Source organism: Corythoichthys intestinalis, chromosome 14 (assembly GCF_030265065.1).
Source record: "Corythoichthys intestinalis isolate RoL2023-P3 chromosome 14, ASM3026506v1, whole genome shotgun sequence".
NCBI classification, from domain to species: Eukaryota; Metazoa; Chordata; class Actinopteri; order Syngnathiformes; family Syngnathidae; genus Corythoichthys; species Corythoichthys intestinalis.
In genome coordinates this window covers 34,334,175-34,359,655 of record NC_080408.1, presented here as the reverse complement: position 1 = coordinate 34,359,655, position 25,481 = coordinate 34,334,175, and the positions used below count along the sequence as shown (strand labels likewise).

The following is a 25,481-nucleotide window of genomic DNA, read 5'->3' as shown; positions in this document are numbered from 1 at the left end:
ATAAGTTACTACGTTGGTTGAATGACGTGAGAAATGTCTGAGAGACACGGACTCATGGAGAGAGCAGAGCAGGAGTGGGGAGGAGGAAAGATAGTTGTGACGCCGTTGCAAACGCTGTGCTAGGTGCCTCCATAATATCTGACTGTAGCCGATAGCAGATATCACATGTATATAGTACTAGATGCGAAATGACAGACTCGGCGGCATTAGCACATGTATAAAGAACTAAATGCGAAATGATAGACTCGCCAGCGTTAGTAAAACGCTGCCATCATAAAGCAGATTTCTCAGGAAGGTTTTGTTGTAGAGAAGCCTTCTAGCGAACCTAAGTAACTTTTATCTAAAATACTCCTAAATCGCCAAAATCTTGATTTGAATCTTTAAATGATGAAACAGTTTTAAAACTTACACACGTCGAAAGTAAGACAGAAGGGAACTAATGCAATAACGGGGAGCGATTTTAACAACTTTAACGGTTGATTCACAACATTAAATGACTTCAAAACATAGCAAAGGTTACTATATGGTTATCGCAATATCCGCAATATCCCTGTGTGTAGTTAAGTTTAGAGTAAAGAATTGGGCTAAGGCCAATTGTCCCAAAATCCCTTTGAACTTCACAGAGTGTGACCTATGTTTTTTAATTTTTTATTTTTTGGAAAAAAAAAAAACATGCAAAGCAACACCTTTTACTTTGCCAAGTAACTAATTACTCTTACATTCAGGTAACTGAGTTACCAACTCAATTACTTTTTGGGAGAAGTAATTTGTTAACTGTAATTAATTACTTTTTAAAGTACGATTAACAACACTGCTTATTAGTAAGGCTGTTTCAAACTAACAGCAGCCTAGTGTGAAGGGTTCAGCGTCACCCCATTCATTGTGTATGTGGGGGGGTTAGGGGTTCGTGGCGAAAGTGAGCGGTGGGCGGCTGTTTTGGGCGGAACGGCAAGTTTGAATTAATTTGTGGCGAGAGGGGGGGTCCCAAAATGGAGCCTTGCATTATTTTCAGAGCGCGGCTGCGCTGACATCAACAACGCATCAAACAGCAGAGGGGCAGGCGAACTTATATCTATGCTATGAGGCTGTTTCGGCGGACGGATATTCACAAACCACGGCTGATGAAACCTTGATAAATGAGTTTTTTTAAGTTTCTCGAGCTCTGGGACACTCGAAAAATGGCCCACATACCTCTCCTTGCTAAGCTAAATGGTACGTCTATGTGTGTTTGTGTGGAAATATAGTTCACGAACAACAACAAAAAACTATTCACCTTCTCACCGAAACAAGTAAAACTTTACACGGCTATTATAATTCCCCGTAGTCCTCGAAATAGAAACACTTTTTTCTTGTGCAACAATGAAAAATAAACGCATTGGTGCATGGGACTAAAGTGAATATGCTTCCTGTTTTTCACTTCCTGACAGCGTCTACATCAGGCTACATGGCTCCTCCCATTTTGCGCTTGCCGCTGACCGCTCTTCAAACTGGGCTTACACTAGTGTGAAAAGGCCTATATCTCAGCTGGAGCTCACTTTTGGTAATATTTGGAATCTATTACCGCAATATAATTCAGTTTTTTCCCATAGTTTAGCTGGACCGGTGACTTGTATTCAGGTGTGACATGTTTTTTTTTTTTTGTTTTTTACACTGACAGCTGTGAGAATGATACTCTTGGCGTACCCTCTACTTCCAGAGTTGGCGGAGATGTTCAGAAATGAAACTGAAAATGAAGACTTTAACGAATTTGGTTGTGATTTCCAGTTAGATTGAGTGTTTGGTAAGCAAATTATTTTGTGTGATTTAGGTTTTAGTTATCTGAAGTTATCAAAAGTTAGTATGCTCTGTTAACAGATGCCTATTTAGCCATTTGTTCTCAATTTTATTGTTAGGACCATAATTTATCATTTTTGTTCTTGGTTTCTGATAAAATCAAACAACACTCACATATATAATCTAGTATTTTTCCCTGAACTCATTGGTTTCCGTTGACGGTTATACGTACAGTTCCAATTAATTTGAACTGGGACTGTTGGCAGCCTTCCTGGACGTCTATTGCCGTCAGTGGTAGTAAATGAGTTAATAGTGGCCATGGAGAAAAAAAGTAGAGTGTGGAAAAAGGATTTGCATGGATACATTTATCATTAAATGCAATAATGTCCGTGAATACCCTGCAGTACTTCTGTAATTGATTTATTTGACGTTTTATCAGTACTGCTGCTCAACACAGTTGAGCAGCTATGGAAGAGTTTTCCACAAATAAAAGAGCAAAGAGCTTCTTGCTTCAAGCTGTTTACTAAAATATGGACTGTATTTGTACATGGAAAGAACAAAACCCGGACGAGCCCCCTCAGGGTAGACTGCAGCATACTTTATGTAGCCTCTAAGGCACCGCAAAACAACAATTCGGCAAAAGCAGAGGGACATCAGCGGGACAAAAGCAGATCCACAATATGCTGCAACACCCAGCTGAGGTTTGCAGTAAAACTGACACATCAAACAAAATCAAGGAATTCTCAAAAAGCCATTGTCGTGATACTTCTGGACCAAACTTTAAACTTTTAAACTAAATGACCCGGATCCCACAAATGAAGAGAAGCTGAACAGTATAATTCATAGGTGTCGCAACAATATGAGCGTACACTTGTCATGTGCAAATTCCAGGAGAGTTTCCACAATCTAATCAAATCAAATCCAAATTGCCCCAATAGGAAAAACAATGTTGGGGGCAATTGCAATTGCGATAATGTCAACCGAGAGACTAAAAGCAGCTCCAGAGACAAACATCTGATAAAAATAGAGAAACTCCACTCCACCATCCAGCAAATTTCCTCTTCGAAGCCATTTTCTATTCGATAAGTGGAAAGGCATTCTTAGCGTAATGGATCAGAATATGATCTCTGTCAGGCGACTAAGAACAGCCCCACGTGCAGAGCGGCCCGCGGGGGCTGCTGCATCAGATAACCATGCTGAGAAGTGCAGGAAGCAAACTATAGATGGAGATGTGATGTAGATACCTACACTGGATACAAAAAAATGGCATTCTCTTTAAAATGGAGCGACAAACAAACACTTCGCCATACGTTGACAGGCAGAAGATGACCATCCCTCAGCCAGATCGGTTATCACGGCTAATTACTACTCCCACCTCACATATACATGGCCGTAATTAGCCTCTTAAAACATGATTAACATGTCTCAATTAAGCCAGTCAACATTTGCATAATATATTAGCCGCCTAATTGCGAGTGGGTATACGTCAGAGGGGAGAGCAAAAAGACGCTCGCGCTTGTGTGTGTCCTGCATGTACAAGAGCATAAACAGGAAAGGCTAAACGGGAATCCATGTATGATATAAGTCACTTGAAAAGCAAACTGACAGTCAGCGCGTCCCCCGCTTGGGACCGTCACATGTTTATTCTTATTCACTTAGATTCATATTTCTGCCGCGCGCTTCCTATAAACTCGCAAATCAAAGCCCAGCAGCATTTTCTCAGGCAAACTTCACTGCGATGTTTGAAGTTATTTATATGAAGTTATTTATCAGAGAACAGACAGGGTCCTGTTCGGCCTTATTTCCGTGGAAACTAAAACATGGAGGCTTTGAGGGGGAGGGTTGGGGGGGGATAAACTGCTGCTTCTGCACTTCCAGGCCGGGGACAGATATACAGTCTCGCAGCCGGTGCAGGGATACCAAGGACATAGCCATTAGTTTCAGGACAGCGCCACATTGGAGACTAATGCCTCCATCTGTCAGTGGGGATGAGAGGAGGGTAACAAAGAGAGGCAACACTAACCTCTGAACTCATCATGGACAGCAGTGTCAATTAAATACTGAAAAACAGCAGCGGTGGGAGCCATAGTGACCACTCGGTCTGCTGCCTCAACTAGTCGCTCCATCACTGTTACAGAAAAACACCTTAAAAGGCTCATTTGCCATTATATACAATGGCAATATGTGAAAAAGCTCACTTCTGGGGGGGAGGCAAACAAGTGTCGTTGAAAGAAAATTCTTTTCCAATGAGAAGGGATACTAGGATGCGATGTTCAGACCCGAGCAAGTGCTATAACCACTAAGCCTCATATCGTTAAAATCGATCAGAAATCATTAGCAATGCTTAACTATGCGCTCGCCTCCTGGTGGTTGACGGATGTTAGGAAAAGTGGTTCTTTATGTGTGCAGCAGAGGCCTCATTTTAAATATGAAAATCACCGAAAAATCAAGATATTGCTTAAAAAATCAAGTTGCATTCAGATTAGGCATGTGTCTGTATGACATTCTGACGGCATGATAACCTTAAGCCAAAATATCACGGTTTCGCGGTATTGCAATTACAGTGTTACTTTGAAATATCTGGGTCCTGTTGTCCTTTAGGAGACCCTTAACCCACAGCCACAGCTCAAAATTATTACCATCAAAACAAAAATAATCACAGTATATTCCATAAAAAGCATGTGTGTATGACTCGTATCATGTTTACATTATACACACACTCTCTTTCTCAACACAGACAGTTGCCAGAGAGAAAAAAAAAACACGTTTCACCACCGCTAGACACACTAAAAATGCTGGAAATAACTCTCGTAGCAAATGGGAAACGTTCATGAGAGTGTTGACTAACCTTTGATTTTGTATAAATGCGAAATCATATTGGAGGTATTGCAGCCACCCTCTGCAAACCTGTTTTACATGTCGGTTGGCCCTCCTACTCTAAGCCGCAGCCATCTGTAACTTTTCTGTAGACGAAGTATTCCCATGCCAGCCATTTCGTTTTTTTTTTCGATGGGGGAAAAAAAGTTCAGGAGTTTCACCTCCTCCAGCCATCGTGTAGCACAGCTGGCTCAATGACACTGACACTGAGCAACAAAATGTGGGCGAGGTTGAGTCTTGCAGCTGCACGCGAGGGATTTCTCCATGCATTTTTGGGACATAAAAAAACCCCAAATACCTTAGGAACGGTATGACGGAAATTTTTTGCAGTTTTGAAATCTTGACGTTTTCATACCACGGTGTACCTTGAAACCGGAAATCGGCACGTGTAATTCAGATTTAATGTATTTAATGCCCAAGCACCATCCATCAACAAGGTTAACATGGGAAAACATTCAAGAAACAACATTAGGAAAATAAAAAACTCACATGTGGCTATTTCATTGTTAAGAGACAATTGAGGCTCGGTATGAAGAAATTCCTGACTAGTAGTTGGTCAAATACAAGCTTTGGAATTCCAGGTATTGGTCCTTGAGACTTTTTGGAGTATCGACTATGATACTGCTGTGATAGACACGTCCCTCCAATTCTGTGTGTATTGGTGCAACTAGTCGACCATCACTGTAAGTTTTGAGGGGGTCATGTTTGATTTTCACAAGATGGAATGAAAGCGTTATTTATTGCTCGTCCTTACAGTTCAAATGGATTGGACTTCTGTCACTGTCAGTGGAAACTAATGAGTTAGAGACAAATATTTCTATAAAATACTTATGAATAATAATTCCAAGAGGAGGAGAGAATGATGCATGTTGTGACAAAAACAGAGGAAGAGGAGGAAAAAAATAAAAAATTTTAAATAAAACAAAGGTTATATTTTGGAAAAATCTGACACTGTCAGACAACTGATAACATTTGTTTGAAAAATGTCAATTAAAAACAGTTGCCTTTGTGTGGATGAGGCCCAGACTAAAGCAGTAAAGGATGAGTTCATCTCTTGTTTTTGTATCTTGCTCCCAACACAACAAGCCAATGGAAAATAACCAGAGAAATATTACTGCAGGTCATCATCAGCGATGAATATTGAGTAACTCAGCACATTCACCTAAAATGTAAAACTGCTTCGTAAGCGTGAAAGTGAGCACACCGACTCAAAGGTGCGTACACGTCTAATCAGCCGAGCGGGCTCAGTTAACGGGATGGACTGATTCAGCGGGTCTCCGCCTTTGATAAGTTCAAGTAGCGTAATGCATTATCCGTCTGATCACATTACTCTTGCGGGAGCTCCCCCCGCTGACCTGCAAAGGCCCGCGTAGGGGTAACGTGAGGCCGGCGACTCCGAAGTGGCCCGACGAAATAATCCTCGGACAGAAACAAAGCGAGCGAGGGAGAGAGAAAGAGAGAGAGGAAAAGTAGTCCTGAAATCTGACACCCACAAACGCAAACTTGGTGTCTGGCTTCGCTTGCTTCGACCTGCACGTGCCAGCTTCCCTTGCTCTAATGGTTGCACACAAACAAGCTGCTTCACAGGAAGCTCAGTCAGGAAAACAAGCTTTTCATTGCACTCAGGAACTGTTAAAACAATGACCATCGTTTGAAGGAAAAACTGACGCTGGGTTGGAAGAAATCAGAGCTTTCAAGTGGCGACACAAGTTTGACGCAACTCAGCTTGTCACAGCTTGCTAAGTACTCCTCCCTGACATGGGCCCGACCCTGGCACCAATGCACGGCGGAGGGCGAAGGGAGGGGTCATCAGTTAAGGCTTGCTTTATCCCGCCATGGGCATGCGCGCCCGCCTTGTTTGTCAGCTGCTTGCCAGTGGACACCCCGCTACTGCAATGTCTCATATTGCTGCTGTCAACACTGAAGGTGGCGCACACGTATGTCACTGCAGATTTATTCACGCCGACACTTTAAAAATCGAAGAAGTGTAGTATTTTTTTCTAAAAACGACATAAAAAAAACAAAACAAAGAGCTGACAAATTACAGACTGGTCGCATACACTGCACTCAGCACATTTAGCTGTAAATGCCATCCCGAAGGTTTGAGTCATTTTCTCTTTCAGGATTTTCACTTTAGGGGCGAAGACGAAGAAAAGGGTCGACAGCGAGGCGGCTGTTATTAAGATCCATTCCACCAAATGAGTTTCCAACTTTTCAAGTCAAGTTACTTTTCCGAGCTTCATTTTGCAGAAATAATGGGAAACTCTCTTTTGTCTGGAGCGCCACTTGCCAAGAATGGTGGGAAGGGAAGCAAAAGGAAGGGAAAGGAAAGGAAGGGGAGGCACGGGTAGAAGCCAGGAAAAGGTCCAAGTCACTTTGTTCTTCTTTTTGGAAAGCGAACTCTATTTGAACCCAGTGAGACGCCAGACAGTTTACAAAGAGCCAGGCATTACTGTCTCACTTTTCCGAGCCTCGCAATTTAGAAAGAGGGCCCCAACCTACTGTGGATTCCTCCTCGCAGAGAGCACTCTTTAACCTTTATAAATCTGCAGAAAATCCCCTGGTGTCTTTTCGGTTCCCTCTCCCCCCTCTGCCAAAGTCTGACTCATAGGAATAAAACGTCCATTTTGAATTAAGTGTTTATTTTCAGCTGTCTGCACGGGCCGCGAATGTAACAACAGCGGCCGCGCGGCGAGACCGGGCTCTCTTAAAAACCTTTGACAGCTTGGCAGAGCCGACTCAAAGACGAGGTCAAACTGCAGACTTTGTTTTATTTTCCAGCCTCGGAAAGCCATTTCTCAAAAACGAGGCGCGTTCGGCCACATCCCTCCCGAGATTAATCACGGGCTTTCATCATGTGAGTCGCTCCGCTTTAATTTGCTGCTAAGTGAGTAATAATTCACACATTCCTTTTCATGACTTTGACCCTTGTTGCAAACATAAACAGAAAATCCCCCCACAGCTCCCCTCCCGACGACTAGCCTCTGCATGTAAAACAGCTCACTTAGCAAACACCATCAAACTCGGGCCGAGGGGAGCTGACAGCGGGTGAGAAAGCCCAGCCCAGAAAGAGCCGCCATGAAAACGCACTCCTGTGTATTGTGTGTGCTGCGACCGCTCACACGCTGCGTGACGTTCGTCAGGGGGATGCAGAAACAACATGTGCACAAGCATGCTTTTAATGTTCACGTGGCTCAAGACTATGGCGCGTAGGATAGTATAGAAAGAAAAACATAGATATAAAACCCATTCAGGGCACGGGAACGTACCTGTTTTCTCCTTTATTTCACACAAGACGTTGAAGAGAGCAGGTTTCATTCTGTGACAGTTCAATGCATGTTTCCTAAAATGAGAACACTTATTTGAATAAATGGCATTTTTTAACACGTCAAAAAGCAAACATGACTAACATTCTAGGCCTTCTGTTTAATGGAATGCATTTTGAAAAAATATACAGTTTGAAATAATAATATTAAAATGTATATACATACGGAAACAGTAATATTATGTGTACTTATTAAATTGTTTTAAAGCAATTTTCACCACCATGTATTAAATACGTAATACTACAACGACTATTTTCAGTTGCTCATATACATTCAACGTGTATTATTTAGTGAAATACTGTACATAGAGTATTTGTCTTTGGTTAGTCACTTTGGGAGGGGGGGGTGAAAATAAAAAAGTACATGTGTAAAAGTACTCATGGTGAAAAATCACAATGTAATAATTACACAAGTCACTGACAACTGACTTTTGTTGCAAGTGGATTTTTCATATACATTTTGTTAAATATGATTATGATTGCACCTTGTACAAGAAAATAATTTTGAAAAATGTTTAATTTTTTATCACTTGCATCCTTTTAGACTACACAGTAAATAAATACTCAATGCAAGACAACAATGAGCATTTGCACTAGAGCCCAAGTGCACTTGGTAAACATGAGCATATGCAGGAGGCTCTCTGCAACATGTCCAGCTATCTTCCTGGGACTCATTTAGGGAAGGGGGAGCAATAAAATGTCTTTTAAACAGAAAAATCGTACAGTAGCTACACAATGCAATGCAATACCTCAGTTGCTTGACCTCTATGCAATTAGTTTATTATAACTGCTGGTGTTATTATTGGACAATATTTCACCTGTTATAGGATTAGAGTGTATAAGCCTATTTGTAACAAGTATAACCGAACTGATAACAGTGTGAGGAAAACATATTTCTTTTAAAAAAAAATTTAAAGTTGAAATGATTTTTTTTTTTTTTTTTTTAATTACTCTCACTTCTCATGTATGCGTAAATGTCTTTGGTCACATGAGTTCTTAATTGAAAGGACACTATTTGCGTCCATCCTGACCGGTGATGTTTTCTTGTTGCTCCTGTATCCGATTCTTTTTAAACCGATTCACACGTGTTGTGTGTGTGTTCTCACCTCGCCTGCGCTTCGTCCAGGCTCTGGTCGGTGATGGTCATGATTTGCTGTAAAATGTCACCGATGTCCTGCTTCCTCCCCTCGCCGTCCGTCCCCGCGGTGCCATCCGGCAAATGCTGCGCCAGGCCGGGGTGTCCGGCCATGCCTACCCCGTGAGAGTGCATCAAGCGAGGCTGCTCGTCCATCCTCGGCCACGGTCCTTGCTGCCTCGCCTCCAACTTTTCAATCTCGGATTCTCTTCTCGTGATTTATTTTGGATGTAAACAATAAAAGCGGGGGAAGAGGGGCGGTGAGAAGGGGGGAGAGGACGGGAGAGCGATGGCTGCTGAAAAAAAAAAAAGGGAAGGAAATATCCGCGCAAAATTCCTCTGGATTCTTCTCGCCGCGCCTCCTCGGTGAGCTTTTGGAGATTTGGGAGGAGGGAGACTGACTGCCTCGCACACACACGCACAAGCAAGCGCACTCTCTCTCTCTTTCTCTTGCTGAAATCTGATCTGAATCGCTGCTTTTGGCTTTGGCCACTCCTGCGCCGCTACACGGAGAGACAGAGCGACGGAGAGAGAGAGAGAGGTGAACGTGCACGTTCCAGGCTTCTAATGGGATTAAAAGTGTCGCGCCTGCTTGAATGCGCGTCCTCGTCACCCCCAAAATGACAAAAAACAAAGCTCTCCGCAGTCCTTAACTGGCCGCCCTCCCATGTGAAGGATTTAGGACGTCAAGTGTGTTATTGTTTCTCTTGTGTGTGTTAACTGACTCCTAATGAGGAGCCTCCGCCCCCGTCGAGTCTCCATTGGAGAAGAAGGCGCGCGCAAGTCCCACCTCGACGCTCTCCCGAGACGTCAATCATCCATCCCCGGGAAGGTGGGACACTGTAATAAACATAAAGAGATGTGACCATGCCGTGATGGATAGAGAGTGAATATGGAGCCTAATAAATAACGCTGAGTGGCGCTGACCCAACAGGACAGCATGGAGGTGCTTTGGAAAAAGACACTCTGTCAGCCACACCATATTTTAGACCCCCTGAATATTTACATCCGTGTAATCAGTCAAAAGGAAGAATAAATCAAAGGAATTCAGCTGAGCGGGTTGAGGGAGCTGTTGCCATACACAAAGGTAACAATGATGGATGCGCTCCCGCCAGATTTAAACGTCTACATCCGACAGTTTTTGCTCTTGCGCTCTGCGGGAGGTTTAAATACTGTGGCTCGTATTGAGGCCTATATATTTTGTGCTCGAAGTACACACCAAAATAGTGCAAATTTAACATGGCATATATACAGTGAGGATCATAAGTATTTGCACCCCTTGTGATTTTACAAGTTCACCCACTTAGAAAATAGGCAGAGGTCTGAAATTTCAATTATAGATGCATTTCCACTTATAGAGACATAATCTCTAAAAAAAAAAAAAAAAAAAAAAAAATACCCGGAACTCACATTGTATGATTTTTCAATAATTTATTTGTAATTGACTGGGGTTCAAAAGTTTTTGTACCCCTGAGAAAATCAGTGCTAATATTTCGTGCACAAGCCTTTGTTTGCAGTTACAGAGGTCAGACGCTTTCTGTATTTCTTCACCAGGTTTTCAAATATGGATGGAAACAGGGATTTTGGCCCATTCCTCCACACAAATCTTCTCTAGAACTGTCAGGTTTCGGGGCTGTCGTTGAGAAACACGAAGTTTCAGCTCCATCCAAAGATTTTCCATTGGATTGAGGTTTGGAGACTTGCAAGACAATTCCAGAACCTTGATTTGCTTTTTACGCAGCCACTCCTTGGTCAGCTTGGCTGTGTGCTTTGGATCACTGTCATGTTGGAAGATCCAGCCATGACTCATCTTCATGTCTCTGACTGAGAGAAGGAGATTGTGGCTCAAAATCTGACAATACATTTCACCATTCATCCTCTGCGTTATACAGTACACTCGTCCTGTCCCCTTTGGCGAAAAGCAGCCCCACAGCATGAGGTTTCCACCTCCATACTTCACAGTGGGGATGGTGTTCTTGGTATTGTACTCAGCCTTTTTTTTTCTCCACATATGACGAGTAAAGTTTGCACCAAAAAGGTCTCATCTGACCACATGACTTTCTCCCATGACCCCCTGCATCATTTAGATGGTGCCTGGCAAACTTCACACGGGCCTTCACATGTATTGGCTTTAATAGGGGAACCTTCTGAGCAATGCATGCTTTTAAACCATTGCACTGTAGTGTTCCACTGACAGTAGCATTTGAAACTGTGCATCCAGCTCTCTTCAGGTCATTGATCAGCTCCTGCCGTGTAGTTCTAGGCTGAGCCCTCACTTTTCTCATCATGAGTGATGCCCCACGAGGAGACATTTTACATGGAGACCCCGTCCGAGGTAGATTATCAGTCATATTTAGCCTTTTCCATTTTTCTAACAATTGCTGCAACTGATGATTTATTCTCATCAAGCTGCTTTTCAATTGTCCCATAGCCTTTTCCAGCTTTGTGGAGCTCAACAATTTTTTCTTTGGTGTTTTTGAATAGCTCTCTGGTCTAGCCTATGGTAGCAGTTGGATTATGACTGACTGTTGAGTGCACAAGTAATAATATTGAGCTCAAACGGGTGGTGGGTGGGTGGTTACTCATAGGGTAAAGGTGGACTTTTTTTAAGGTACTCTTACAACTCTTTGAATGTCACGATTATTACTGATTCTCAGGGGTACAAATATTTATAAAACCCCAGTTAGATTCAATTAGAAATTAAAATATTTAAAAAATTATACAATGTGATTTCTGGTTTTTTTTTATTTTTTTTCTTAGATTATGTGACAATGCATGTATAATTGAAATTTCAGACCTCTACCTATTTTCTAAGTGGGTGAACTTGCAAAATCACAACAGGTGCAAATATTTGTGCTCCTCATTATGTATGAGCACGTTGCATCCAACATGTTATGTAGGGGTTGGAAACTCTGGGTAACTCCCAAAATGATACGATACGATTTGCAATAAAAGGCTCACAATAACGATTATCTCAAAATATATCGCAATACAAAAGTTATCGATGTATGGGTCAAGAAATCAATCTACAATATTCCACGATGCAACTATTAAAGAGGAAAACAAGATATTTTTAAATGGAAAAATAAACAATGCATATTTTATGAAATGTGTCAAAAACTTTTGTGTTACTCGCAGACTACCAAAATATTTTAGTGCAACATTTCTGTAAATGAATACAGCGACAAGATATTATCGCAACATTCTTGTAAACAAATCGGTGTCTTTCGTAACGCATTACCTGCCATTGATAACTACAGATGTCCAATTTGTTTAAACCGGGAGGACTGACTTCGAATGCTCATTATTGAATGACAGTAATTGGGCCAGATATCCAATTCCTTTCATCTGAACGAATTGGATTCCTAGTGCCGTCAAAGAGCAGACAATGAGTTACCATAAACACTATCCTAGTGGAAAATTTAGGTCTAGTGGAAAATTTTGGTAGCAAATCTTTTTAAAATGTTAGTTCGATTCTTGTCTTTTTTTTTTTTTTTTTTTTAATTTTGACTTTTGTTATATGATGCATGCTTTTATTTTGGCGCAGGGAGCGTAAAACAGGAAGCGAGCGCATGTACAGACTCGCTCACTCCACACACGCACACACAGAAAGCCGAGTGAAAGAGGGGACAGCCTGCGCACACATTTGTTGCTAGTGAAGTATCCAGAGGCGTCGGCTTTATATAACCCCTATTGTACTGTTTATTGCGTGTTTGTGGAACTTTTTTTTTATTGAACATACAAAACATTAGATCACAAGACAATTCATGACAACTTCATGAGTAGTTTTTGATTATGTGCGGACGCTAACCGATACATTCTAATCGTTTGCTATTTCTGTATCAGCAGCTACTTGTAAACACAAGTTTGGATTGCTCTTATTGAAGATGAGACTGATTTGATTTCATTTTATTTTATGTTTCATTCTGCAAGTGTTGGTGTCATGAGCAGCTGAATAAAGTCAGCAAACGACACAGATGTCTAACATCGTCATTTCGGAGCTTAGCTCACTGTCTAGCTAGGACTCCAACGTCTTGGCGAGGACAGTACAATGCCATTTAATACATGTTTTTGGATATTCTTTTTCAATTTAGGGGGTGTTTGGGGGTATTTAAAGGCTTAATTCCGATTTATGCGGAAATCCGAGTTACATCGCCAGTGCAGGGACGGAACTCATTTGTAAACCGGGGACTACCTGTACAGTATATCACCATTTGGATATACAGTGGGGCAAAAAGTATTTAGTCAAGCACCAATTGTGCAAGTTCTCCTACTTGAAAAGATTAGAGAGGCCTGTAATTGTCAACATGGGTAAACCTCAACCATGAGAGACAGAATGTAGGAAAAAAAAAACAATCACATTGTCTGATTTTTAAAGAATTGATTTCCAAATTAGAGTGGAAAATAAGAATTTGGTCACCTACAAACAAGCAAGATTTCTGGCTGTCAAAGGTCTAACTTCTTCTAACGAGGTCTAACGAGGCTCCACTCGTTACCTGTATTAATGTCACGTTTTTACTCATTATCGGTATAAAAGACACCTGTCCACAACCTCAGTCAGTCACACTCAAAACTCCACTTTGGCCAAGTCGTAGGACACCAGAGACAAAATTGTAGACCTGCACCAGGCTGGAAAGACTGAATCTGCAATAGGTAAAACGCTTCATGTAAACTGGGGGAGCAATTATTAGAAAATGGAAGACATACAAGACCACTGATAATCTCCCTCGATCTGGGGCTCCACGCAAGATCTCAACCCGTGGCGTCAAAATGATAACAAGAACGATGAGCAAAAATCTCAGAACCACACGGGGGGACCTAGTGAAGGACCTACAGAGAGCTGGGATCACAGTAACAAAGGCTACAGTATCAGTAACAGTATGACAATGCGCCGCCAGGGATTCAAATCCTGCACTGCCAGACGTGTCCGCCTGCTGAAGAAAGTAAACGTCAAGGCCCGCCTGCGGTTCGCTAGAGAGCATTTGGATGATCCAGAAGAGGACTGGGAGAATGTGTTATGGTCAGATGAAACCAAAATAGAACTTTTTGGTAGAAACACAGATTCTCATGTTTGGAGAACACTGAATTGCATCCGAAGAACACCATACTCACTGTGAAGCATGGGGGTGGAAACATCATGCTTTGGGGCTGTTTTTCTGCAAAGGGACCAGGACGACTGATCTGTGTAAAGGAAAGAATGAATGGGGCCATGTATCGAGAGATTTTGAGTGAAAATGTCCTTCCATCAGCAAGGGCATTGAAGATGAGACACGGCTGGGTCTTTCAGCATGACAATGATCCCAAACACACAGCCAGGGCAACAAAGGAGTGGCTTCGTAAGAAGCATTTCAAGGTCCTGGAGTTGCCTAGCCCGTCTCCAGATCTCAACCCCATAGAAAATCTGTGGAGGGAGTTGAAAGTCCGGGTTGCCCAACGACAGCCCCAAAACATCACTGCTCTAGAGGAGATCTGCATGGAGGAATGGGCCAAAATACCAACAACAGTGTGTGAAAAGCTTGTGAAGAGTTACAGAAAACCTTTGGTCTCTGTTATTGCCAACAAAGGGTAAATAACAACGTGTTGAGATGAACTTTTGGTATTAACGAAATACTTATTTTCCACCATGATTTGCAAATAAATTCTTTAAAAATCAAAAAGTGTGATTTTCTGTCCCCCCCCCCGCCCCCACCACCACCACATTCTGTCTGTCTGTGTTCCGTCAGTTTGTGTATTAACTTGGATTCTTTACTCTAGTCTTTGCTTTTGACATTATCCACAGCTCTCATTTTCTTTATATTGTGCAATACTCTAATTGTAACATATATTTGTTACATGTTTTGATGCATTTGTCTAATTTTTGGGGGGCTTGGAACAGATTAGGGTATTTATATGGAAAACTTGTCTCTACTTATATAATTTTCAGTTTCCAAAACGACGTCCGGAACCAGTTAATTTCGTAAGTAGACGTACAGCTGTATTTGCCTAACTGAACTGTAATTTAAAAATTTTCTTTAGAAATTACTTTCATTTGTTTATACAGCAGCTTGAGATCAGCTCAAATCTTGATTTTCAATTCATCTGTCACTGATTATTCTTCCCTTCTTCATTCTAATTTGTTTCAATTGACTGTAACAACAACAATTTTTTTTCATTGCTAGTTGGAATTCACACACATAAAAAGACTAAAACGCTGTTTGTCAACTCAGCAAGGCTAAATGGTTTTAGTCATTTTTAAAAGCCCAGTATTATCTCTATTTTGGGATACAAACTTTTCAAACACAACGTTTTACTCATTCCCTGCCACTGATGACTATTACATATTAGGGGTGTGACAATACAGTGGGGCAAATAAGTATTTAGTCAACCACTAATTGTGCAAGTTCTCCCACTTGAAAATATTTGAGATGCCTGTAATTGTCAACATGGGTAAACCTCAACCATGAGAGACAGAATGTGGAAAAAAAACAGAAAATCACATTGTTTGATTTTTAAAGAATTTATTTCCAAATAAGAGTGGGAAATAAGTATTTGGTCACCTACAAACAAGCAAGATTTCTGTCTGTCAAAGAGGTCTAACTTATTTTAACGAGGTCTAAAGAGGTCTAACAAGGCTCCACTCGTTACCTGTATTAATGGCACCTGTTTTAACTCATTATCGGTATGAAAGACACCTGTCCACAACCTCACTCAGTCACACTCTAAACTCCACTATGGCCAAGACCAAACTCCACTATGGCCAAGACCAAAGAGCTGTCGAAGGACACCAGATACAAAATTGTACACCTGAACCAGGCTGGAAAGACTGAATCTGCAATAGGTAAAACACTTGGTGTAAAGAAATCAACTGTGGGAGCAATTATTAGAAAATGGAAGACATACAAGACCACTGGTAATTTCCCTCGATCTGGGGCTCCATGCAAGATCTCACCCTGTGGCGTCAAAATAATAACAAGAACGGTGAGCAAAAATCCCAGAACCACACGGGGGGGACCTAGTGAATGACCTACAGAGAGCTGGGACCACAGTAACGAAGGCTACTATCAGGAACACAATGCGCCGCCAGGGACTCAAATCCTGTGCTGCCAGACGTGTCCCCCTGCTGAAGAAAGTACATGTCCAGGCCCGTCTGCGGTTCGCTAGAGAGCATTTAGATGATCCAGAAGAGGACTGGGAGAATGTGTTATGGTCAGATGAAACCAACATAGAACTTTTTGGTAGAAACACAGGTTCTCGTGTTTGGAGGAGAAAGAATACTGAATTGCATCCGAAGAACACCATCCCCACTGTGAAGCATGGGGGTGGAAACATCATGCTTTGGGGCTGTTTTTCTACAAAGGGACCAGGACGACTGATCTGTGTATAGGAACGAACGAATGGGGCCATGTATTGAGATATTTTGAGTGAAAATCTCCTTCCATCAGCAAGGGCATTGAAGATGAGACGTGGCTGGGTCTTTCAGCATGATAATGATCCCAAACACACAGCCAGGGCAACAAAGGAGTGACTTCGTAAGAAGCATTTCAAGGTCCTGGAGTGGCCTAGCCAGTCTCCAGATCTCAACCCCATAGAAAATCTGTGGAAGGAGTTGAAACAGTGTGTGAAAAGCTTGTGAAGAATTACACAAAACATTTGGCCTCTGTTATTGCCAACAAAGGGTACATAACAAAGTATTGAGAGGAACTTTTGGTATTGACCAAATACTTATTTTCCACCAGGATTTGCAAATAAATTCTTTAAAAATCAAACAATGTGATTTTGTGTTTTTTTTCTCCACATTCTGTCTCTCATGGTTGAGGTTTACCCATGTTAACAATTACAGGCCTCTCTAATATTTTCAAGTGGGAGAACTTGCACAATTAGTGGTTGACTAAATATTTATTTGCTCCACTGTATATGTCACAATTGGACCTTTTCCAGGCCAAAGCAGGACTCCTCCCATGGTTATAGCAGGACACTCACATATAACATAGTACACATCTTATGAACAATGAGACTTTGTCTTTTACATTTTGAGTGGGTCAAACGAATTATATAAAAGGTAAACTAATGCAAATTGCTGCTGTATTTTCATTTTTTTAAATAAGTCATTAAACTTTCTATGATCCAAGGTTTTGAACAGGTGTGATACTGGTGTGTGGCCACAGCGTACATTTCTGATGTTGCTCACAGTGGTCCTCAGTGTGCTCAGGGAGCTTGTGTGTCTGCTCAGACAAATGAAAAATTAGAGGGAACATCGCTTACCACTGTATGTCCACTGAGTGAGACTATTGCTCTTTAGAAAACTAATAATGGTAACAGAGCATCATGTAATATTTATAAAGAGATCATTTATTGAAGAATATGATTTCTCATTGACTGGTTACACTATTTTTTGCATTATTTTTACTGGTCTAAAATATAGGTATCTGATCGTCATTGGCAAAACATATCTTTAGAAATAACAGATCGGATCAGAACTCAAAAAATCAGCATCAGGACATCTCTGGTTGCCATCATGATTAAGCATGATGAATCCATGACATAATCATCATACAAAGTCTTTTAAAGGTTTAGATTTTTTTGTGTGGTGCAACTAGAATTCGTGTCATGGAACAAATTGAGCAATCTGTCTGTTTCCACTCCCTTTTTCGAAAAACAAACAAAACAATCATTGCTATTAATGGTTAGATCAAATACTGATTCCAAATAATAGGTGGAGTAATTCCTTAATTATCCCTGAGAAAAGTCATTTTTTGAATCCTAAATCACATCATCTTGCCGCACTGTGGCTACCTTCACTCGTGTCTGTGCTGTATCCAAATCGCAGCTATCGTTCTTTTACTGGCCGGACTGAAATCGATCAGTCCGTTTTCTCATTACGCGCAGAATAGGGAGGTAGGCCAGTAATTGTCACGAGGGGCAGGGTGAGGTTGAGGGTAGTGGGGGTGATAATGTCTGACACTCCTGAGCTGCAAGACAGCCTCGCAATGCCACGAAATGGACGTCTCTGGTCCAAAAGCCATTGGGCTTTATCCTATTGCCTATTTAATAGGGTCATAAAGTGATGGAGGCTTATCTAAGTCGAACACGAGAAACGCTGCTTCAATTGCGCTCAAGTCAAACGTGCCGCATGAACATCCAACATGCAGGAATGAGCTTGTAGTACAGCTCAACTTTGAACAGGAAAAACAACAACAACCTTGTTTGTGCCTCTGATTGCTGAATTCACTGATGCACCAGCTCTGCTTTAATGAAAAAGGAATACATTCTGACACTGAATATTTTCCCTCCATTAAAAGGAAATGTGTTGTTGCAGCATAAATAATCCCGCTGAAAAAAAGAATAAATAGGGTTTTATTAGAATTGCAAATGAATGTTAATGTCAAAATATTCGGGGAACTAGCAGATGTTTTTCTCCTGGAGACGCAGTGTTGTTTTTCCAAGACGGGAAATAGTCATGCTAGCAGTGTTGCTATTCCCATGTCGGTATTCCCAAAAGATAATGTGAACTAGTTGAATTTACTGACTTATTGCAACACTAGAAACGGACCAACTTGGTTTTATCTCATTCACTGTCATTATTGTGTTAGAGAACTGGTAGGGCTTGAAGTAATCATGATTAGGGGTGTAACGGTACACAAAAATCTCGGTTTGGTACGTACCTCGGTTTTGAGGTCACGGTTCGGTTCATTTTCGGTACAGTAAGAAAACAAAATGCAAAATATAAATGTGCTAGTTGTTTATTACACACCTTTGTGCTTTCAACAATAGGAACATTAGCCTATACAAAGCTTGAATTCTGCTCAAAAAGTAGCTGGTATTTAAAGATAATCTAACAACAATTTGCTTTTCAGACCCTGCGTATTGGTCAGCTTTCTTTCTGAAAGAAAGCAAAAAAAAAGAAGTTCTGTCCTAAAGAAAAAAGCAATCCCAATGACAAAGATTTTAACATGTATTTTACAAATGAAATGCCATATGAATGGTTTTCAAAAGCTTTATTGGTGGATTTTCTAAGTTAAAGCGCCACACAGAAATTCATAAATTTAATTGTGTAAGCAGGATCAGTGTATTATTCTTATTATTTCATTACAGGTGTTTTAGCTCATTTCAATTTATTCTATTTAAATGGGCTATTATTTATTTCATTATGTGTTTATATTTTACAAATGTGATGTAGTATTCATTTATATTGTATATTTTATGTTGTATAACTTTTGTTCCTATGTGAATATTAGTTCCTACTTGTTTTGTTGTGGTAGGAGGGTTTTGTATTCAACACGGGGCCATGTTGGTTATTATTATAGCAGAGAAGACAGCAGTAAATCAACAAAGACAAGTCAACTGTGCCCCGATCTACCACTCAAGAGATCTGATGGAGTCAAAAAGTAGGTTACGATTGCATATTAGTTTGAAAATCAACAGGATCCACCATATTTTTACATGAGTGACTTCCGGTCTGCCAGATCCTAGCTACCGGTAGTAGTAGTCTCACGTCAAATAATAAACTCTGCCGTTCTTTTCACGTGCGTCGTGTTGAGCCGCTTGTGGGACGCGTCTAACAGGCGGCTGCACTGCGACTGGTGTGCATTGGCTGACTGACTTTAACCCCCACGTTTCACTGTGTTCTCACGGCGGCCACGCTGTTGCGCCGTTGACGTTTCTGGGTTATGCTGTCCTACCGTGTTGGTCCTCATTATAGTAGAGAAGACGGAGTAAATATAATCTACACAATGAAACTGTAACCTGATCGACTCACAGCCTCGAAAAGTAAGGGTTAGATTATGTCAGAAACTCGTTCGGTACGCCTCTGTTCCGAACCGAGTACCACGTACCGAAACGGTTCAATACAAATACATGTGCCGTTACACCCTTAATCATGAGCCATAAGCTCTCACAGTTCAAAGGTATTTGATGATGAATTCAATTTTTGATTGAATTAAAAAGAGGGATTTGAAGATATATATTTCCTTTTATTCACATAAACATATCTGTTCATTTCACATCACGCACATATAATTATTTATTGTCCTATGACACTGTTCTGATTACTTTGTGAATACCGGATTTATTGTTTTGCGTACAAGGAATCTTGTTCAAGGTTAGAGACAAGGAGTTCTCACCCTTGATGTTAGTCTAGTAGTCTTTCATTGTTTTATCTAGAGGCTGACGCTAGGCTGCCGGCCGCTAATGACAAATATAAACTGTATGATCTCGAAGGTCAAGGCAGATCTAATTGGGGAGTAACTGCGTGGTGCTTTCGGGGACATTTGTCCTGGCCGGCCAGCTTTTCATTACTCTTTTCTTAATAAATGTACATATCTTAGGTGATTATTGCTTTCTTTTTGTTCCTGAATTGAGTGTTGTCATCTCCTGTTCAATAAGAGAATAAAACCACCGTTAAAAAGAGAAAATTGACTTTTTTCTTCTTCAAAGACAACGGAAGTGAATTTGTTAATCAGACCGATATGGAACGCTTTGACTAATGTGATCATATTTACCAAATCACATACTGAGTGACATGGGCTGTCAGTGAATGAGTTAAGCAAAGACCAAGACCTGAATTTCCAAAACAAGGTATGGTGGCCCGGTGGCTGACCGATTAACACGACGCGTCAAAGTTCTGAGATTAAAGTTTTTAACTAGTGATGCACGATAATGCATTTTTCAACCGATACCGATAACCGATAATTTCCTCCTCATTCCAACCGATAACCGATAATGTCAAACCGATAATTCTATTAAAAGATTTATGTAAAATTTTAAAGTATACACAAAAGAAAATATTACTGTGCAAAAATATAATTTATTGCTCTTTTTTTCAACACAATGTATGAACAAGTCGTCAATTCAAATATCTAAATAATGACAGATTGTCTGACATTGTGTAATGGTAAACCTTTGGCAACAATTACTTACAGAGTAAATACCTAAATTGCACAAAAATGCGTTTAAAAGTAAGCCATTCCTAACATATATAACATTAATCCGCTGCAAAACACACCTCCTTAAAACTAGTCAGTTTTAAGTGTAAATCTATTGGCAATAAGTGAAATTATCTGCCATCGCTTCAAGTGTATTTCTCTCAGATTTCTTGAAAGAAAAATAGCTAGCTGAAAATAATCTTAACAGCCTTGTTTTAAGCAATACATTATTATACTTAATCCAAAAAAAAAAAAAAAAAAAAAAACTTGAAGAAGGAAAGATTTTGAATAATATTTGTGGCTACAGAATATTGATTTAAGAATTTGATTATCTACTGTGACTGTAATTGAGCAAAGAAATAAGTTAAATAATTTGAAAAGTGATTGCTAATGTTATATGCTTTGTTGCACACTGTGAAAATGATTACCTCAAAAGAGCGAGATGTCATGTACCCATTCTGCAGCGCTTTGTTTACATTTGCGGCTTTCACGACATTTGCGTTACAGCAGCTAAACTGCTACACGGCAGTACTATTTGGACGGAGTTGGCGCTCGCATCCGTGTGCGTGTTGTTTTGTGCCTGAGTTTTATTAAGCCGAAAATAAAGGCAGCGTTACAAAGTCATCTGACCGCTCGTCATTTCACATTCTGAATGCATTATTGACTGGCTGACTTCGTTTTCTCCATGTTTAAATTATCTTATAACCACTGTGCCGTCATGATAAGCTTGCTTACCGGACATTACTTTTTCATGAAGAATGGTGGTCGTATAAACTGCATTATTTCTTTTATCCAGGGCTTTGGTTCTCGTGTCATTAAGGTAAAAAGAAAAACTGTGTCTCGTCTCGGCGGCAGCTACATTCGTACCGGATAATCCGCCCGCCCGCCCCGGCCGGTTCGCCGCGGCGTATTCGGGTCCTGGCTCTGCTCGCACGCTGTGGGGGAACGCTCGAGAAACCGGGGTGTTCGCCGGAGGTCCAGAGGCCGGGGAACCGGGCTCGGCCCGCCCCGCCTATGGCGAGGCGGCGGCGGCCTGCCGGACTGGCCAAAGCGGCGGGCTCCGTCGGAATTTACCACCCGCCTTGGGCTGCATTCCCAAACAGCCCGACTGTGTATCGTCACAAGCCCTGTAGTTTAGCTTAGTGTTTACAATAGCTTTAGCATTCCTGCTAGCACATGTTTCGCAGATGGCGAGAGCGTCGTTTTTTTAGTAACAGCCGCCATAATATTCAACTACTTCTTGTCTTGTAACTCCGCCTCCTCAACCCCTCCTCCCTCAGGGGCTTCAGAGAGGGGAGGGGTTGAGGAGGCGGCGTGCTGAATTCTTCGGTTGAGCACATTTGGAGGCAAAATCAAGTATATAATTATCGGACTGCATTATCGGTTGAATTTTTTTATTATGTGGATTATCTGTGTGACGTCATAATTGCCATTATCGGCCGATAATTATCGGTGACCGATATTATCGTGTATCTTTAGTTTTAACCTACTCCAGTTCCTCCCACATCCCAAGAACATGAATAATATGTTGATTGAATGTTCCAAATTGACGTAGGTGTGATTATGAGTCATAGATTCTTTGTCTTTGTGCCCTGTGATTGACTAGCAACCTATTAGAGTGCACCCTGCCTCTTTCCCATAGGTAGCTGGGATATGAAGACAGATAGATGACTAAAAACAGTTGTCTTAGCTGGTTCACTGTTGTCTTGACAACAATAATTTAAGTTCGCCAGAGTCTTATGAACGTTATATACTTTTGTCGGTGTCAATAACTATATTATAGTTATAACAGTAATTTCTCATCTAACAGTGAGAATACAAAAAAAATACATAATGAAAAAAATAACAACAGAACATGCAAAATTAAGGAAATTTGTCACATTTTTCATGATTTGACGTGATTTGAGTTTTATTGAACAAAAATATCAGCAAACTATAAATGAACACTTAAAGTCGACCAATCACAAAAATTTGAAAATGAGGTAAATTATGGGGAATTCGCCTACATGTTTGGGTACAAAAAAACACTTCCTTGTTCATAAAAAATCGAAAACAAAGCAGATAATTGAGAGTTGAAGACAGTCAATTACGTTCGGGTTTGAAAAGAGCGGGTCTGTTTTTGCGTCTTCCTTTATTTATTACTTCCTACCACCTACTTTGACAGAAAATCTAGTTTCGAAAATATAAAAAAATATTATAATAAGTTTGAAAATGCAATTTGTGTGATTTAGTTATTGCCACCACCTGTTATGTGCCGCAGGTAAGTAACAGGTGCTGTTAATTACACAAATTAGAGAAGCATCACATGATTTTTCAAAGGGTGCCAATACTTTTGTCCGGCCCATTTTTGGAGTTTTGTGTAAAATTATATTGATTTCATTTTTTTCCCATTCTCTTTTGTATTTTTTCATTGCAAGCAAAACAAATGAAGATATTACTACCAAAGCATTTGTAATTGCAATCTATTTCCGGGAGAAATTGAGCATTATCTGACAGAATTGCAGGGGTGCCAATACTTTTGGCCAGCGGCGCATATACAGTATTAAAGTGCCTGTGACAGGAAAAAGCATGTTTATTTCATAATACACACAGTATTTTATGCTCCTGAATTAAATACACCACTTGGATGTGTGAAGGAAGCGATCGATATATCTATTCAAATTTTTAAAAAATCCTGCGCTATGAAAACGACAGCTTCCGGCTTCGGTCTTGCATTGAGGAAGAGGGCACTGTGACGTGTACGTGAGAAGGAGTCCTCTTCATGATACAGCCGTACTGTTGTATGGGAAGGACTAAGGATTCAGCTTATTTTGCGGATTAATTCGTTTATTTTTCACATCACGTCAGCCAAACGGCTGCAGAAAAATCTTTCTATACGAGGGAGAGGCGTGTGAGCCTTTTTGGGGTTTCAAAAGGTTCCCATTCATCAGTGGATATTGGCCAAAACAAGCCCTACTACTGTGGGAACATGGGACTTACGAGGAAGTGAGTAAACACTGTGTTTTGTATTATGTCAAATACTGGGATCATTTTAATATGTAGGTGGCTTGCATTTTGTGGCTGACATGTTCCTTGTCCCCTCAGCCGACGACCGGCGGCTTGTCGTACATCCGCCCGCCGGGAGAGTACTATACTCGGCTTATTGCCCTCTTCATGTGCCCGGTGTTCTGTCAAATTTTCCGACCGATCAGAAATTGCAACTTTGTGTTAAAAATAGTCGCGAATACAGCGATTACAAAGTAAACACTACAAACTTTCTTTAAATAAAGGACTACTTACGTTTGATCATGGATGGGCATGTAAAAAGCTCTCCCCATACACATATTGTCATGTTAGCTGCATAACAACTGCAGCTGCCTTCCTATGAGTCGCTCCCTGTCTACGACTTCGCCGTGTTGTAAAGCATTATTTTGCCATATTCGTGTTAACCATTTGGCAGCTACACGCTCCTCCGACGTCGGCCGGTTTGTCCGGCGGTCATTGTCCAGCTGCTTCCCCGCAAACGAGCCCTCTGCCCTCGACGAGCTCTAACTTGTTCACCGCCAGGCGGGCTGCCGATCGGCGAAGACAATCGACAACCCAGGCGTCATGTGAAATGATCTGAGCTAGTTATGTGTGATTTTCCGCTTCGAAGACTTTGAAACATCACTCAGTTCGGGTTAGCATGTCGGCTAGCTGTCACGCCTCTTGGTTTGTTTACATTCTCCAAAGCCGGGTAAGGGAAATGACATAAGCCCGACTTAGGTGGCATAAAATATCGTTCGGGAGGTGCAACAGTAAAGGTGAAGTCGACAGTTTTGACCATTATGGAGTAATTTTGCCATGTCGTCCTGAATAAGTGCATTATTATTATTTCATATTCCATTTAGAACGAGACTGTTATTTGTCATGACCATGCCATTGATTTAGCTATTGGGGAAAAATACTTGGATCAAAAGAATACCCTGTAAAAAATATTGCAGTAGAGAGACTGAAACAATGACATTTTGCGGCTCTCTTCGTAGCGTTTTCCTCGTTCTGAATAATTCCGCCTCAATGGGCTGAATAGTAAAACCGATGAGCCCATTCTCCCGCTGACGTCATCCACCTGTTGGGGACGCTAGAGCCCTATAATGGTAGGTGTGGCTAACCGGCAGATTAAAAGACGAATTTCTCGTCTTCTGGGCTTTGCTAAATTGTTGTGTATAGTCGAATCGTCTCAAAATATGATTCTAATTTACATAATAATGCTATTTAAGACTTCTTTTTCCTCCTGGCGTATGCACTTTAAAGATGTACTATATAATGCTGTCAAAGTTGAAGCCTTGATTTATCACCACAGTTAACGCTTTAAACTTTAATCTTTTTTTTTCTCTTTTTTTTTTATTTTTTTAATTAATATATATTGTATCGCAGCATCGCCAATAGCAATTAATATGCTTTAAAGGGATCCTATATTTTTAAGACAAGTAATTCTTAAAAGATAAATGTT

At 40.9% G+C, this 25,481-nt stretch overlaps 1 protein-coding gene across 2 annotated transcripts in view; it reads right to left on the bottom strand.

Moving 5' to 3' along the window:
- LOC130929333 (pre-B-cell leukemia transcription factor 1) overlaps positions 1–25,481 on the bottom strand; it is a 310,555-nt gene that overhangs the window by 152,584 nt on the left and 132,490 nt on the right. For both annotated transcript variants that reach the window (XM_057856416.1, XM_057856417.1), the window contains exons 4-5: positions 9,082–9,950; positions 7,920–7,993 (exon numbers count right to left, since the gene is read on the bottom strand). In XM_057856416.1, coding sequence (XP_057712399.1) covers positions 7,920–7,993; positions 9,082–9,266 — 259 coding nt within the window. In that variant the 5' untranslated portion in view covers positions 9,267–9,950. The remainder of the gene's footprint in view (positions 1–7,919; positions 7,994–9,081; positions 9,951–25,481) is intronic.